The sequence below is a fragment of the Archocentrus centrarchus genome, chromosome 20 (genome assembly GCF_007364275.1).
Source record: "Archocentrus centrarchus isolate MPI-CPG fArcCen1 chromosome 20, fArcCen1, whole genome shotgun sequence".
Classification (NCBI taxonomy): domain Eukaryota; kingdom Metazoa; phylum Chordata; class Actinopteri; order Cichliformes; family Cichlidae; genus Archocentrus; species Archocentrus centrarchus.
Window position 1 is genome coordinate 21,388,663 of NC_044365.1, and position 14,876 is coordinate 21,403,538.

The following is a 14,876-nucleotide window of genomic DNA, read 5'->3' on the forward strand; positions in this document are numbered from 1 at the left end:
TTAATGTAACCTTGTGATGTGGGTACATTTTACCAAACAGCGTTTGCAAAAGAGCATTGCAAAAGTACAGGAAGGAGGAAGATACATGCAAACACTGAGCCACTTTGCATCCACGCGGAAAGCTAAACTCGGAAGTTGCTGTGCATGATCATATTTTAGAGACAGGAAAAGCAGGAAGCTGATTCGTGAATCAGAGCACACAGCAGTGCATCACTTACGTGTCATCTAGATCTTCAACAAATGCAAGCACTGCTGAACTCAGGAAAGCCGCTATAACTGTAATGACAAAACAAAACACTGAAATCAAGGTGTGTGTTTATCTCAGTGTGAAGCACAGCTTTGGGGTCTCTATTCCCCTCCAGCAAGAAGCCTCATGACTGAAGCATCACCAGCTAAAGCTGTCGCCCCCCCCGGCTAACTGTGTTTCAGTTTCAGCCGCAGTTTCACGAACAGCAGCTTTAAGGGGCGTTTAAACTGATGCTGGGATGACATGTGTAGTTTGGAGTTATTTATCCAGGAAATACGAAAGTGAACATACCTCCACAAGCCAGGGAAGCTTTTACTTCTGCCATTGCTTCGACTGGAAACAGCAAGCAGGAAACACAACTGATAAAGCAACCTCCTCCGCGCATGCGCCGGGTTACGCAGGCTCCTGAAGGGTTTACGAAACTGTTAATCCTTTCTTATTTTTATTTTATTTTTATTTTTTTTTATCTTTTAATAGTATATTAACAACTTTTATTTTGCATTTTCGATTTATCACCACTTGCTACATATTTTATCGTGGGTTTTCATCGACATTTATGCTGTGTATTTTTTCTGCTTTATGAATGTAAATAAATGTAAAAATATCAATAGTTATATTATAATGATAAAATGCAAGTCGAGGTTGCGGTTGTTCTCGTTTGTGCTGCATAATTACAGCTGAATAATTTTAAAGTGAATTTTTAAAGAGACATAATTAGCCATTATTTCTTGTGTTATTTTAAATTGTTATTTTATTTTCACATTCTTTTGATTGAGCATCTCTCCACAATTAAATACATTAGGAAAGATTATGTGATGAAAACAACACTCCGTATCAGTGTAGGTCTGTCTGTTTGTTTGTTTTCTAGGGAGGCGGGTTTTTTCTGTTTTGTTTTGTTTTTTTATTTTTTCTTATTTATTTTTTTATGAATAACCTACATTTAATTGTGCTGAATAATTAAGAAGTGATACGGATGATGACTACCGATACTCACCACGAGGTGTCGCTCTAAGATAAAGGGCAGCGTGCCAAGTTCCTTCAATGCCTGTGTGCTTTGCTAGAATGAAGAATATTATAACATAATTAAAAGGGATGTGTTGTATTTATAATGTTTATAATAAACACCATCAACATTATGATATAGTCTCTCTCTCTCTCTCTCTCTCTGTCTCTCTCTTTTGTTTTTTTCCTAGTTCAAGACATAAACAGAAAAAAAAACTACTAAACAAACAATCACATCGGGGGTATATATCGCTATGATTCATTGTACTATGAGTTATTAGCGTGTCTTACCCTGACAGCATCCTCAACTTCGTAAGAAAAAGCATTTTCAAGTAAAGATTTCTTCTCTGGATCTCAGAAAAAGGTCAGCTTTTCCATTGCATTGATATCATTATAGATTTCATTAACAACATCCATTGTTTAAGGCTTGGTAATTCAGATTTATACAATTTTTTCTGTAATTTTTTTCAAGCTGTTAACAATATTTTATAAAGACACCAGTCTTATCCTCTTTTAAAAAAGACAGAAATAAGTACTTTTAGCAATTCAGGGAGTCTCATTTCTCAGTATTTTACTAAGACAAATTTTTCAAAAAATATACGGGAGTGACTGCCATCCAAGTCTCTGAACTGTCTCAAATTTCATCTGTATATAAAAAAAAACTAAACAAGATTCTAAAGCCAATGAAGAAATTTTTGATATTGTCAAAAACACATATAAGGATACACCATTTCAGAAAACTATCTCAAATCTATACCAATCACTACAAATTTTACAGGGAAATGACACACAGCATATAAAAGCAAGATGGGAAACAGAGGGCAATCTGACGTTAACAACAGAGGAATGGGAGGGAATCTGTACAGAACAGTGGACTACAACAAGCGCCCCCTGCTGGAGGGAATTCAGCTGGAAGAATATGATTCACTACTTTTGCACACCTGCCCAAAAGACTAAATATTCATGTCGGTCCGACTGTTGGACACTGTGTGGTCTTACATTAGCAAATCACTTCCATATATTTTGGGATTGTCCTCATGTGGCTCCATTTTGGAGAGAAATACATAAGGTTCTGGCAGCAGTCTTCAAAAGGAGAATACAATTTCAATTTGTGGTACTATACCTGGGTCATTTGGAAGGACTTGAACTACAAAAAAAGGATAAATATTTACTTGGAGTGCTATTGGTGGGAGCCAAAAAGACCATAACTCGAAAATGGTTTAAGAAGGAAACTCCTAAAATAAATGAGTGGATCGATTTGATATATGGTATTTTTGTAATGGAAAGAATAACATTCAGGCTGAAGTCACAAGAGGAAATTTTTGATAAATACTGGTGAAAATTGTTGAATTATGTACAAAATGTCAGACCTGACTTCGTGTAACTACCTAATTTTCTCCCTTTTTTTCTTCTCTTTTCCCACTGATGTTGCTGTTTGCTTAAGTATATTTGTGATGAAAAACATATCAACTTTTCCCAAACAAATCCCCTCCACTTCTTTGAGCTTATGAGTGTTGAGCACATACCACAGAATGCCATTCCTCTTGTGATAGTCCGATGTTCTCCAAGTTCTTCTTCCCACTTAGTCTTAATGTGTCCTGTGTTCATTTCATGAGATTACATGAGCTTATGATATAGTCCCATATATAACTGCTGATTGCAGCTACCTTCCCAACAGGTTACTTGCAGTCTTTATCTGCTATTCTATGATCCTGAACTATCCATTTCATACACAAAAGATATCCCAGGGCCATTTCTCTTCTTGAAAACATATTTATTTGTTTGATTTGACAAGCTTTCCAGTAATAACTTGTATCTAATACTGAATATTTTTAAGGTTATCAAACATGTTTGCACAGGGACTTCATCTTAGAAGTTCATAATTAAGATTCATATTTACACAACAAAGGTTCATCTCACATATGACACACACACATAAACATACAATACATTACAAGGCATAGAATGGTTAGCTTCACAGAGTGTGGCTGAAATTTACAAAATAAATAATATTTTGTGTAACTTTATTTTCTTATTGTCTTCATTTGTCTCTTCAAACCTCCAGCTGGCACACCAGGCATATAGATATGTTTCAGAATTTGACTGGAACTGGAGTGCCAGCCTTGTGCTGCTCATTCTCCTCACTGCATTGAACGCATTGAGTACCATTTCATAATTTCAGAGAACCTGTGGCAGAATATTCATAATACGCTGATTCCCATGAGCTTGCAAAAGAGTCATAAGGAAGGCAAAGGTTTTGCTGGATCTTTGATCATCAAATATGAACTCCTGTGGTCTTTCATCAACATCAAACAGATCCTTGTAGAACAAAATTCAATCTTGGTACAGAAGGCTCAGTGGGAAATCCTGGTTTCTTCTCACCTTAAACAGAAATGTTTATGTACAAATTCAACATGTCATTCTGGGTCAAAAGCAAAAAAAAAAAAAAAAAAAAGCATGAAATACTTTTGTACCCTTTGAAAAGGCTGTACTTTCACACGGGGTGAATAGTGATCATGACTGTGTTACTAAACAGATTCATGTGGAGGATCGCTCTACTGAAGGCTCATGTGCCAAGTTTGTGAGGGCTGAATGCCTTTGCATTTGGAAGGGCAGGAACCTGGACACAAGCTGTTAGCTTACACTGCAGGGCCACAGTGATTCCTGTGGTGACAAAACTGTTGAAGCGAAGACAGCTAACCCAACACAAATATACATTTTTAGCATTTCAGTCACATTCATAGCATGTGCAATGCTCCACTGAGTTCTCAGTTTCAGAAGTAAAAGTGCCCTCCTTACAGAAGGAGAACCCATAAAGCATACAAAGGTGTGAATTTTAAACAAGTGTTTGCCTTTTTCACACAGCTTTCCCTATAGAAAGTTGTATTACAGCAAAGTCGTTTGTCTTCTTTACATAAAGAGAGGACTTGTTCTGCCATCACAGGCCGAGCCGTAGACTCCCACATTCAGCTGTCTGACTGAACCCACTCATGTCATCTTACAAAAATGACCTCAATGGACCCACCAAACAAAGCTTTCTTTGCCCCATTTTATCAGATGGCAACAACACCAGTGACATGTTTCAGTTTTCACCAAGATGGCTACACTCAGTCTCTGCCCCAGTATCCAATTATTTCTTTAAGGACAGAAAAAAATTAGCATTAGTATAATTCATAATTCAGACGAAGCAAAATATAAAAAAGAATTTCATCAACATCCAAATACGCAGCAATAACAACCAAACTTTGCACTTTTTTTACATTATCTAAACTGATAGCGGTCAAGATACAGAATAAACCCCCCCACCCCCCCCCCACCCCCCAATTTGTCTACTGCTGTGTGCTTTGAGTGGTCAAAAAGGACTACAAGCCTACTACACACACTGGAGCCCCTTTAATTTAGCAATTTGTAGCAATTTGTCACAGGGACCATCTCTAAAAGAAGCTAAATTCCACAGTTGCCTGTTATCAGAACACATGTGCACTAGTTTCAGGCTTTCAGCGTACTATCACACCTAATAACCTGCTGCTGCATTGTCAGAGCAACAAAATAAGACTTATGCTATGAGTTTTAAGCTTTAACAAAAACCAAAACTTGCTTAGTAGCTTGCTAGTGGAAACTGCACCATAAGCAAAAATCAAACAAAAAATCTTCACAACAGTTTTTTTTTTTTTTCTTCTATATTCCCACAGGAATAAAAATCCAGAGTGACAATACTTCAGGAACCAGAGAAGTCAGTTGATGTTATAGATGCATCACAAATCTTTTCGGTCCGTAAGAGAATAAATGAAACAAGATGAAAACAACTTGATATAAAAGAAATAGAGCTGGTAAAATCAACAAAGCGGCCAAACAGCACGTTCAAAATGTCACTGAGGACTGAGGACCTATATAGTGTGGCTGCCACAGGTACATCACCTGAAAGCCTTTTGAAATCACTCTGAAGACAAGCAAAGTAAGGCTCTGGAAGAGGCACATCGGTGGATGAAAACAAAGGCATGCTGCTGTTGCCCTCTTCTAAAATTTCTGTACACCCAGCAGACTCCAAAATGACCAACAGTTATTTAAAAAGTCCTTAAAGTTGCTGGAATAAGCAGCAGCTACACTGTGCGCAGCATTGCATAGTTTAATTCCACTGACGAGTACATATCACTCATTGTCAGCATGACAAGCCATCATCGACAAGCATCTGGTAGATAAGTGCTCACTCCAGGATGTCGGTTTCAAACGGGACCAGATGGTAGTAGGACAGGTTGGTGACATATGCTTCTGTTTCTTCATCACAGACATCTGTTTCCAATGGCAAGAACTCTGTTCCATCTTCATACCTGGCAATAAAATGAAAACCATACTGTATAAATCCAAAGACAGGATGAACCTGTGTAGCTTACCCTAGTAATCAAATGTTTTCTGTAATTGTAACGCTGAAAATTCAGAGCAGTGCTTTCATTTATGCAATACTTAAAATTTTTGTTTTTCTGTTCAGTACCAAGAGGAATGTGTTCCTCTTTTGCTTCCTACACACACCCAGGGAAGGAAGAGCCGTACAGACATACTTCCTGTGCTGTATGAAGCGGGTGGAGGGTCCTGGGGTGGGTTCACATTCAAGGACCTCTTTACTCACCAAAGCAACCTTCGATTCAAGAACTGAAATAAACTCAAAGTGATGCATCTCTCAGGCTCGTAACATGATTTTAAACATTTTTCTCACTCAATAACATGTATAGAGGCAGATGTGATAATGGCTGGAGCAGGAAAGAGCTAGCAGAAATGTTGGTGCGTGGTCCTAATACTCACGGATGTTCTACAGAATCAGTCGATGAAGGTCTCTCTTTTTCTTCGGGTATACTGTGATCGAACACGATGGTTTCTGTATTAGCCAGACAGAATCCATTGGACCGCATGATTTCTGCAAGATACAGAGAGAAGTATTACGTCACCCTTTAAGATATCGTGAAAATTGCAGTGTCAGAATAGTATTTATATTCACATTAAACAAGTATATGTACCTGAGATCTTGATTGGACTCTGAAAACATGGTTGGATTCTGTGGACGTTGTCGTCCCTTAACACCTGGTCCAGGGGAGACCGCTCAAAGAAAGTCAGCATCACCTCTGACCTGGAATACTACGGAGAGTTTGTAAGGTTGGAGGTTTTTGAGCTCGTGTTCTCATGTAAGACGTTTTCACAAGTCTAATATGCCATGCTTGGGAACTACTACTGTTGCTTTAGACAAAGTACCAACCTTGCATGGCATGTTAATTGCATTCTTCAGTAGCCTTTCCACTTCATTTAACTTCTCCTCAATGTCAGTTGCCTCTTTGATTTTCACCAGCCCTGAAAGAAACAAGAAACATACAAGTGAAGCAATCTGGAATAACTGATGGCAGTACCCTGGATTTGGCACCTTATTTGAATTTCTGCCAAAGAGATAAAAGTCCATTTACTCTGTTCCTTCATTAAAAAAAAATCCTTTGCTTGAGCTCTGACCATTCTGGGATACCTTGTGGTGTCTGGCACTGAGGCCTTGACAACATATCCTTTGGTGTTTTGGGGTGCAAGGTAGGACCTCAATGAACAAGTTTTTTTGTTTTGTTTTTTCCAGAGCATCCCAGATCCCCAGTTTGAGCCCAGGATGAGACACAAATCCCTTTGTGGTTGGATGGTCTGAAATTTGATGTAGACGTTCTGGTGCTTTGGAATAGATGTTTTTGATGAGCCCTTAACTTATCCTTTAGCACTATCAAAAGGTTAAGACTTAAAAGTAGTTTATATAAATAAAAGAATTGGGATTCATATTCCCATAATCCTCAGCTGTATTTTGTGTTTAAACGTCTCTATGGATATATATAGTATGATAATGTAAGCATGCTAAAATACCAGTTTATGATACCAGCTAAGAATCAGCCCTTTGGCATTGTCAACTCTTAAATATAGAGTCTGATGTAGAGTCCATTTTCCTCCAGATGTGCGGAAGAAAATGGATGGATGGATGGATGGACAAAGAAACTTTCCCACAATCAAAAGGCCAAGTGTAACTATTTCTGCACCTTGAAAATGAAAAAAGGCAGTCTCTATGACCTTTACTGCCATCACTGTGTTAGCTATCTGTAGGTCAAGACACAAAAGCCAGACATATTTTAATTCATCCCAAGTCTTGAAAAAGATCACCTCAAATGAAAGGAAAAAGGCAAAGAGTCCTTTTTATTACGGTAACCTTTTTCCTTACAATACCCCGTGATATTTACCTCACGTAGGAGGAGAAGAAAATAGCCCACATGTCATTGTCTTTAGAGCAAGCGCACACTGCACAGTACACACTAATACTCAAAAACTGCCACTGTAATTGTTGGCATTTGTATAACAGCAGTAATAACAGAGGAAAGTAATAATAGGTGGCAGAGCGACTGCAGAACAATGTCTGCGATAACACGTTAGTCCTGCATAAAACCAAGAACGCAATTTAAGAAGTAGTGGGAGCGTGAAATCAGCACATTTGGTAATAGAAGGCTATTGCCACTATGAGTGAGCAGTCAGCAGAGCATCATTTATGGCCAGCCTGCTGACAAAGGGATGTGGTGAGGAGAATAATGATGGAGACTGCAGCCACAGGGATGTGGCTCTGTCTGAACTAACTGGTACAGACAAAGTGTAGTCACACAGCGGTCAGTGTTACATGGAAGTACTGAGTAAGAGAGCCTAAAACGATACTATGCACACTTGCAGCCTCATCCATTTATAATGGCCCACGGTGATGACATCATATCCTGGGGGATGTGAGGAGTGATTTGGCAGTTAAATCATCGCTTGGGGCCCAATCTGAAGCTCATATTGTCCTCTCCTACTGTTAAACTTACAAAGACCCTTCAATATCTGTCTGGCAGAGTGTGGCTCATAACAGAACAGCTACAAGTTTAGGCACTTTAAGATTTTGTGCTAAAACTAGTGACAGGTTTGTGCCATTCAGTATAGTAAACATGCAAAAAGGAGATCTGATGAGCAGTAAAGGTGTTACAGTCTGGTCCACCCATCCTATTAAGTGCCAGAAGAAACCCCAGGGTGTGTCATTAAATAAAAATAGCTGTAAAAGAGAGTATGTAAAAATTACTTTATGTATGTAGCTGATATCAGGAAATAACCTCTTGGATAACCTGAGACCACCCCAGAATGTTGGAAAGCAGTACATAAGTTCACTATACTGTTTTTGCATGTTAATTAAAAAAAAAAAAGCATCAAGAGGTTTCAAGTCAGAGTCAGCAGTTAACATTTTAAACGGAAACAAGCCTAGATGATCACGTCACTGCAGAGACTTTGAACTACACCCAGTCTTGTTAGTTATCATCCTCGGGGACGGATTAGCAAAGTCTGTGTCCACTTATATAGAGTAGTAACATCATGAATCAAATAAAAAGAAATACACATTATTATATGCATGCAAACAGTGCACCGAGGGTGAATGTGGAAACAGGGTAGAGTAGTATTAGAAAGAATAAATCAAAAGCTGTTCCAGATCTGAAAGATTTGCAATAATCAACCTCACAAATTGCTGTAAAAAACATTATATTTCTTCAGAGTCTTATTTATCACTTGGCTGTGTCTTTGTACATAAATACTTTCAAAGCAGGAACTAGACAACTTCTTGGGTAGGGGTGACAGTGATGGGGCAGTTTTTACTCCATAATCTGATAGAACACCAAGACTCAGACCTGTTGTGCAAGTTTTGCAAGTTTTAATCGCTGTTAATCTGGTGTGAGTAGTTTGATGATGTGTCTAATTAGAGAGAGCAAATTTGGCACATAACTGCTGCCATCAATTGGCTTCACACAGTGTTAATCAAAAGGCGAGACTTCATATAAGCATGCTATTTTATACAAATGCTGATTAATGTTTATTATAATCAAAAAAGACCTTATGATGAGAAAAACATTAATTAAAGAAAGTTGTGTGATTTTGGAGAGGATTGTGTACAACGCTTCCACTAATTAGCTTTTGAAATTACTCTAACCCATCAATCTTCACACCAATATTGCAGTGCTGGATTACCAACGGCATGTGTCTCAAGAGAGTATCCAGGCTGTCTAATTTTCTGTGTTGGCTAGAATTACATGGTTGTAAACTGATTTTTTTTCTGCTTGAACTTTCTGGCTACAGTCGCCCATGCACTATAAATAAGAGAAGAAGAAGAAGAAGAAGAAGAAGAAACAGCCTTTATTGTCCCACAGAGGGGAAATTTGGGTGTAACAGCAGCCGCAGTTATTATAAATATAAATAAAGATATAATAATTCACACTATTAAGAAAAGAATATATATAAAATCAACAAACAATATTAACCTTAATACTACTAATAATAATTGAGCAACACTGTCGTTGGCTGTAAAGAGCAACTTACCCTACAGTGAAGCTATTTTCGCTTTAGCCTACAGTGACCTCACAGCCAGCTATTTTGACTCTTAGGTCTTTATAGTTATATCTTAGCAGCTTTCACATGTGATTACTTCTGTTTTCAAGAAAAGCATGTGACTGTATTTATTTACTTAGGGCTACAAGTTAGTAAAATGTGACCATACCATCAATTTCACACATTATAAAGGCACCATGTTATATTTCCTTATGACAGCATGCCATGTTGACAAGAAACTCTATATTAATCGAAGTAATAGAAGCATATGCATAGCAGGAACTCACGTCCTCCTCATGCACAGTGTCTAATCAGCCGATGTTGTAAGAGCCACATTTCACAGCTATCTTCTGCATGGATCTTAACGCTCTAGTCAGCAGCATAGTGCTTAATCATTCAACCACTAACATACCACAGTTTGTCAACACATTATTCTGGGTGCCTCAGTCATCAAGCCCAGGGCCTTGTCCGAAGGAGAATGTTACTTTTAGCAGCAAGAAGTTGCACTAGTGTAATTTCGGAGCGATTTCGGATGCCGTCTGTGTCTCCATTCCCTGATCATATCAGGCTCACATGGAATGTGAGCAATCGCTCCCTGTCTGTATGCACACGGGGTCACATGTAAGGTAAGTGTGATGAGGCCCTGGCAGACCAGTGGGACTAAATATGGGAAGTCCACTCCTCCGCAGTCGCCCTCTTTCTCATCATGACATAAGTCTGAAAAGCTCTGCACGCCTTCCTTGTTGCCTAGGCACAGCACTGAAACAGGAAAACATGACCAGAGCCAGAAATTGTGGCAAAGTAGACTGAGAAAGGGTATAGCTGTGTTTTAGTTTTATTTCCTCAGGACCTTCAATCAGGACCTTCAATTAGAAGGGATGTAAATGAGATACTGAATAGGGATAGGAATTAAATAAATCCCCATTAGGGAATGTTTTTAACCCTGTGGCTCACCATCCATCACTGAAATGCTCAGACCAGTTTGAGTACCTAAAGTAGTGCTGATGTCTCCTTCAGCTTTATTTATCATTGAGCTATAATTAGCATAGGAAGGGTGACAGACAGAATAAAGAAGTGAAAAGTGAGTCATGAGATCAAAAACGTCTCGTCCCAAAATGCATTCCACACTGCACTGGCTGAGGCAAAGCAGCTAGCTGTCAACACCTCTGTCAAGTATTTTAGTGCCTGACCAGGAAGCCAGCCTTTCCAGTCACCACTAAGGGGCTGTTTCCAAAACACTGCTATAAGCTCAGTAAGTAGAGACAAAAGCAAAGTGCCAAGGAGATTGTGGGGGAGATCAGACACACAAGAGAGGCCAGGAGCTCTGCCAAATTTGTGACAATAGTGGGGTATCCAAACCCTGAGCGCCAGAGCTTCACCCGACATATACCAAAAGACTGGCTTCTACAAACCAATGCCTAAAACTTTACTGTTTCCTTCACAAAAATGCCACCTTTTCATGACTGTTCCTGTGGGATTTGCTCAAAATGAAGGGGTTTAAATCAGGCTTACTATAGTCAAAAGAAACATTTTATTTCTGCAGTCACTTATATTTGGTTGGATGGCTCTCCCACAGTTCCGTGTGCATGAAAAAAAAAAAGAGAAAAAATTCAAATGTGGAGAGAGCACTAGAAAGACCTCCAGTAGAGGCATCAATTACAGATTAAGCCAGACACAGGTGGAGTTAGGGTGTAGGTGAGTTGCAAAGCAGCTTGCAAATACACAGCAACTGTGAGAAGACAACGGGATGTTTCCAAAGCACTGGTATAAGCTTGATCGTGTTGTAAAACATGATCAAACCCAACCTAAACAGCATGCTATATGGATGCTTAGATACCAAGTATCAGTGCAGCCAAGCTTTCATTTGTGGCCTGCTCACAGTGATGCTATGCTTGACTTCTGAAGGGGGGAAAAATTCAGATCTCTTAACCTTTACTTTCACATCTAAAAAAAAAAGTTAAAATCATCAAATTTGGATATACGTGATGGCAAACATATTGTGACAAATAACTGTGATGTTAATCTAAGACTCCACCTCTTAGCATGACATCTGGACTGTATCTCACTGTATCGCAGCCCTCATCTTCTACCTGCAGAACTGTGTGATTTTATCCCGCGTAATAAAAATGTGCATAAGAAATAGAAATACTTTTGCCACGACCTTTGATCTAAGTTTTAAGGTACCAGAAAAGACTTGCTCCAGCACCAAGCATGTGATGTCAGATATAAAGAACAGATTTCCACATGGAAGTCTGTGTTGGCACTTAAGGAGCCCCACAGGGAATCCAGCTCCCTGGCCGCAGAGACTTGAGAGAAAACCTTACACATATGTGAAATCTTTTAGGTCAAGATTTTGACAGAGATTAGAAACATGCAGTCAGAATCTCGATCTCACAGGTTATGTGGAAGAGCTAATGCTAATCATTTACTTTACACTTACTGCCAACTGGATCTGACTGCAGTGCACAAAAATGTACAAACACGACAACTTCTGTGCTGACACAAAATGTAAACAGGAATGTAATTTTCTTGAGGGGATTTCCTGTCCCGAGTACGCCTCCAATTCCAGTGCTGGACAAATTTTTCAGATATGGGAGAAAAACAAACTTTCTAATTACTTTAAAAAGCACTCAAGCAAAATTAATCTTAGCAATGAGCCAAAACTGACTTGAAAAATACAAAATTGAGTTTCAGTGATTTGATGAGTTAATGAGTGAGTTAATCAACAAAAATGCCAAATATTTGCAAGTTTTAAGGCTTTAAAACAAATATTTTAGCTTTATCAGGCATTTCAAACTCAGCATATAAAAATAGGAAGGCAACAGTAGTGCTGAGGAGGACAGGGTGGCCAACTTACTTACTAAATAATATAAGTGCAGTAGCTACGCCCCTGATCTAGAATATATCCCCCCAAATAGAGATGAGTTATTTGTGCTCGATCATCATTTCCTGCCTTGTCGATTATTAACCGTCACATGTTATCCGCTATCTGACCGACCTTCTATCAGTGGAGATTTGGACAGATCTCTTCTGTCCTCCGGAAAGGACTCCACCAGTCTTTTAAACAGCCGCCCCAGATCAGAGTAACTCCGATGCAAGTATAAAATGTTCCTGTCAGACCACTCAGTCCGGATCTCGAAAAACTCCTCTTCTTCTCCGCTCTGACTGATGATGAGTCTCCGGATCCCGTTAACCCAGCAGTCCCGGACGAACATGTTGACCAGGGACGTCCCTTCAAACACAGCCGATGCCATCCCTTCGGCCGTCAGTCCTGCATGCTGCGGCGGGCTGGTGAACAGCAGACTGAGGGGTTGCTGGTGAAGTCACTGAAACGTAAAAATAAAAGAAGGCAAGGCAACTTTGGGAACTTTTCGGTCAGCCCTTTCTCTGAGCGGCAGTCTAGCAGCCGCTGAGTGTAAGCAAGAGGAGGATGGTGGCTCAGCCCATCACAGGCGTAATCTCAAACGTGGCATGACTTAGAAAAAAAATAGACTTTAGTGATAGAGATAACGCCCCTGCACAACTGATTTGGCAATATTGATCCAACAGCGGTTTGTTTTTTTCATTTACTGACAAAGCGTCCAAAAAAAATAAAAGAAAACTCGTTCAAGCATAGACCATAAATAAATCTACAACTCTGAGAGTAAGACACAGCTCCTTCCCTCTTTCTGTTTCCAGAGCATTTTAACTTCACACTTTCTGGATCAGCAGTTCCTTTTCTTTCAGCGCAGTTTCCTCCCCTCTCCTTCCTCCCTTTTTCCTTCCTCCCTCCTTGACAACAGGCTATTATTATGCAAGGAATGCGAAGGCCTGTGAGGACAAAACTGTCCATCTCCTTCCGTATAATCGGGATTGACAGCTTCAGTCACTCATTTTCTCTTATACTGTCAAGTAGTTATTAGTGACCCTGCATATGAGGCCACTGCTGCATATTTCCATAAAAAATCTGTACACTTAATCTTGAAATGAGATGTTTTGGGAGGGGGATGCGCAGAAAAGAGTCCAAAAACAACTTTTGAGTGGATTTGAGGTCCTAGTTCTTGGCAGGAAATTTTTGTGTGCTTTCTTGCAGCTGTTTGTGTGTCTTTGTGGTCTTACATTTCCATTTCCATGTTTTTGTGGTCGTTCTGCATCTGTCTGCAATAATTTTGTGCCTCTTTTAAATTACCGTTCCTCTCTGTGATCATTTGATTGCATTGCATGGAGAACAAGCCACTACTTTTTGACTCTAGTGAAGCAGGCAGCTACCAAGGAGGGCAATCAAATTCTGGAGCTTCTGCAAAATTCTCCATGTCCATTTTATAATGCCTGTCTTCACAAAGTACCAGTATTTCTGCCCATATTTGGCCACTTCAAAAAGATGCACTGTTTCACAATATTGGTCTTTGGGATAGAATAACTTAAAGAGGAGCAGATTTTGTCTGCATTGCTTAGAATTGCACACTGGAGAAGCAGACACCAGTATAAGAGCTTTACAGGAAGTCATGGCAAAGTCAAAAAGTGACGATTCAGCTGTAATAAAAGGCAGTGGGGAAAGGACTGTCTGCAAGCGATTCTGGTAAGCAATTCATAAAAATTCAGCACAGGAAATAGCACGTTAATTGCTGGTGAAAGCAAGCCGTAAAACGTTCCTTAAGGTACAGGCACACAATTGCACCTGCACACAGAACAGAAATCTTCACAGAAAAATTTAAATTGTACTGTTGAGATTGTTGAAAGAAATTCTGAAATGTAATGTGCACATTACATTTTATGAAACCGAGCAGATGGCTGGTGCAAAGTCAGCCTTCATTCCCCCTTCGCAGCTCACAGTTGTACCTTTGTGAGTGACTTAGGATCATTATGGCAAACACAAGCACTCCCAACAAGGACATTCAGCCAGTCATGAAAATATTAAGTTTCAATTTGCCACATTTAAGCTGTCCAAAGAGGATCCCTTCATATTTAACAGTTTGATATCAAGCTGTTTCATAGTTCCTTGTTGTCAGTGAGCACTCTTCATTATCATACTCTCTGCACAGAGAAGCTGCTATAAAAAAAAAAGGAAAAAGACTCGAGGGATTCCCACTTCACTGGAGGTTCCACATCGTCAACCACAGATAGAATTTCATCTTGCACTTCCTGTGAAATGTTTTTCCCTCTAATTTACAGTTTTATTATCTTGAAACCTACTTATTGAAAAGGATTTCTTCATACATGAAGCAGCACATACCCTTCCCATTGAAAG

The 14,876-nt window shown here is 39.3% G+C and overlaps 1 protein-coding gene across 1 annotated transcript; it reads right to left on the reverse strand.

Moving 5' to 3' along the window:
• Positions 1-4,574: 4,574 nt before the first annotated feature.
• pxdc1b (PX domain containing 1b) lies at positions 4,575-13,315 on the reverse strand. The gene is made up of 5 exons (XM_030756915.1): positions 12,648-13,315; positions 6,495-6,586; positions 6,259-6,376; positions 6,047-6,158; positions 4,575-5,577 (listed from the first exon to the last, which is right to left on the reverse strand). Exons 1-5 carry the CDS (start codon positions 12,901-12,903, stop codon positions 5,454-5,456), a joined length of 702 nt encoding a protein of 233 aa, XP_030612775.1. The 5' UTR covers positions 12,904-13,315; the 3' UTR covers positions 4,575-5,453.
• Positions 13,316-14,876: the final 1,561 nt, after the last annotated feature.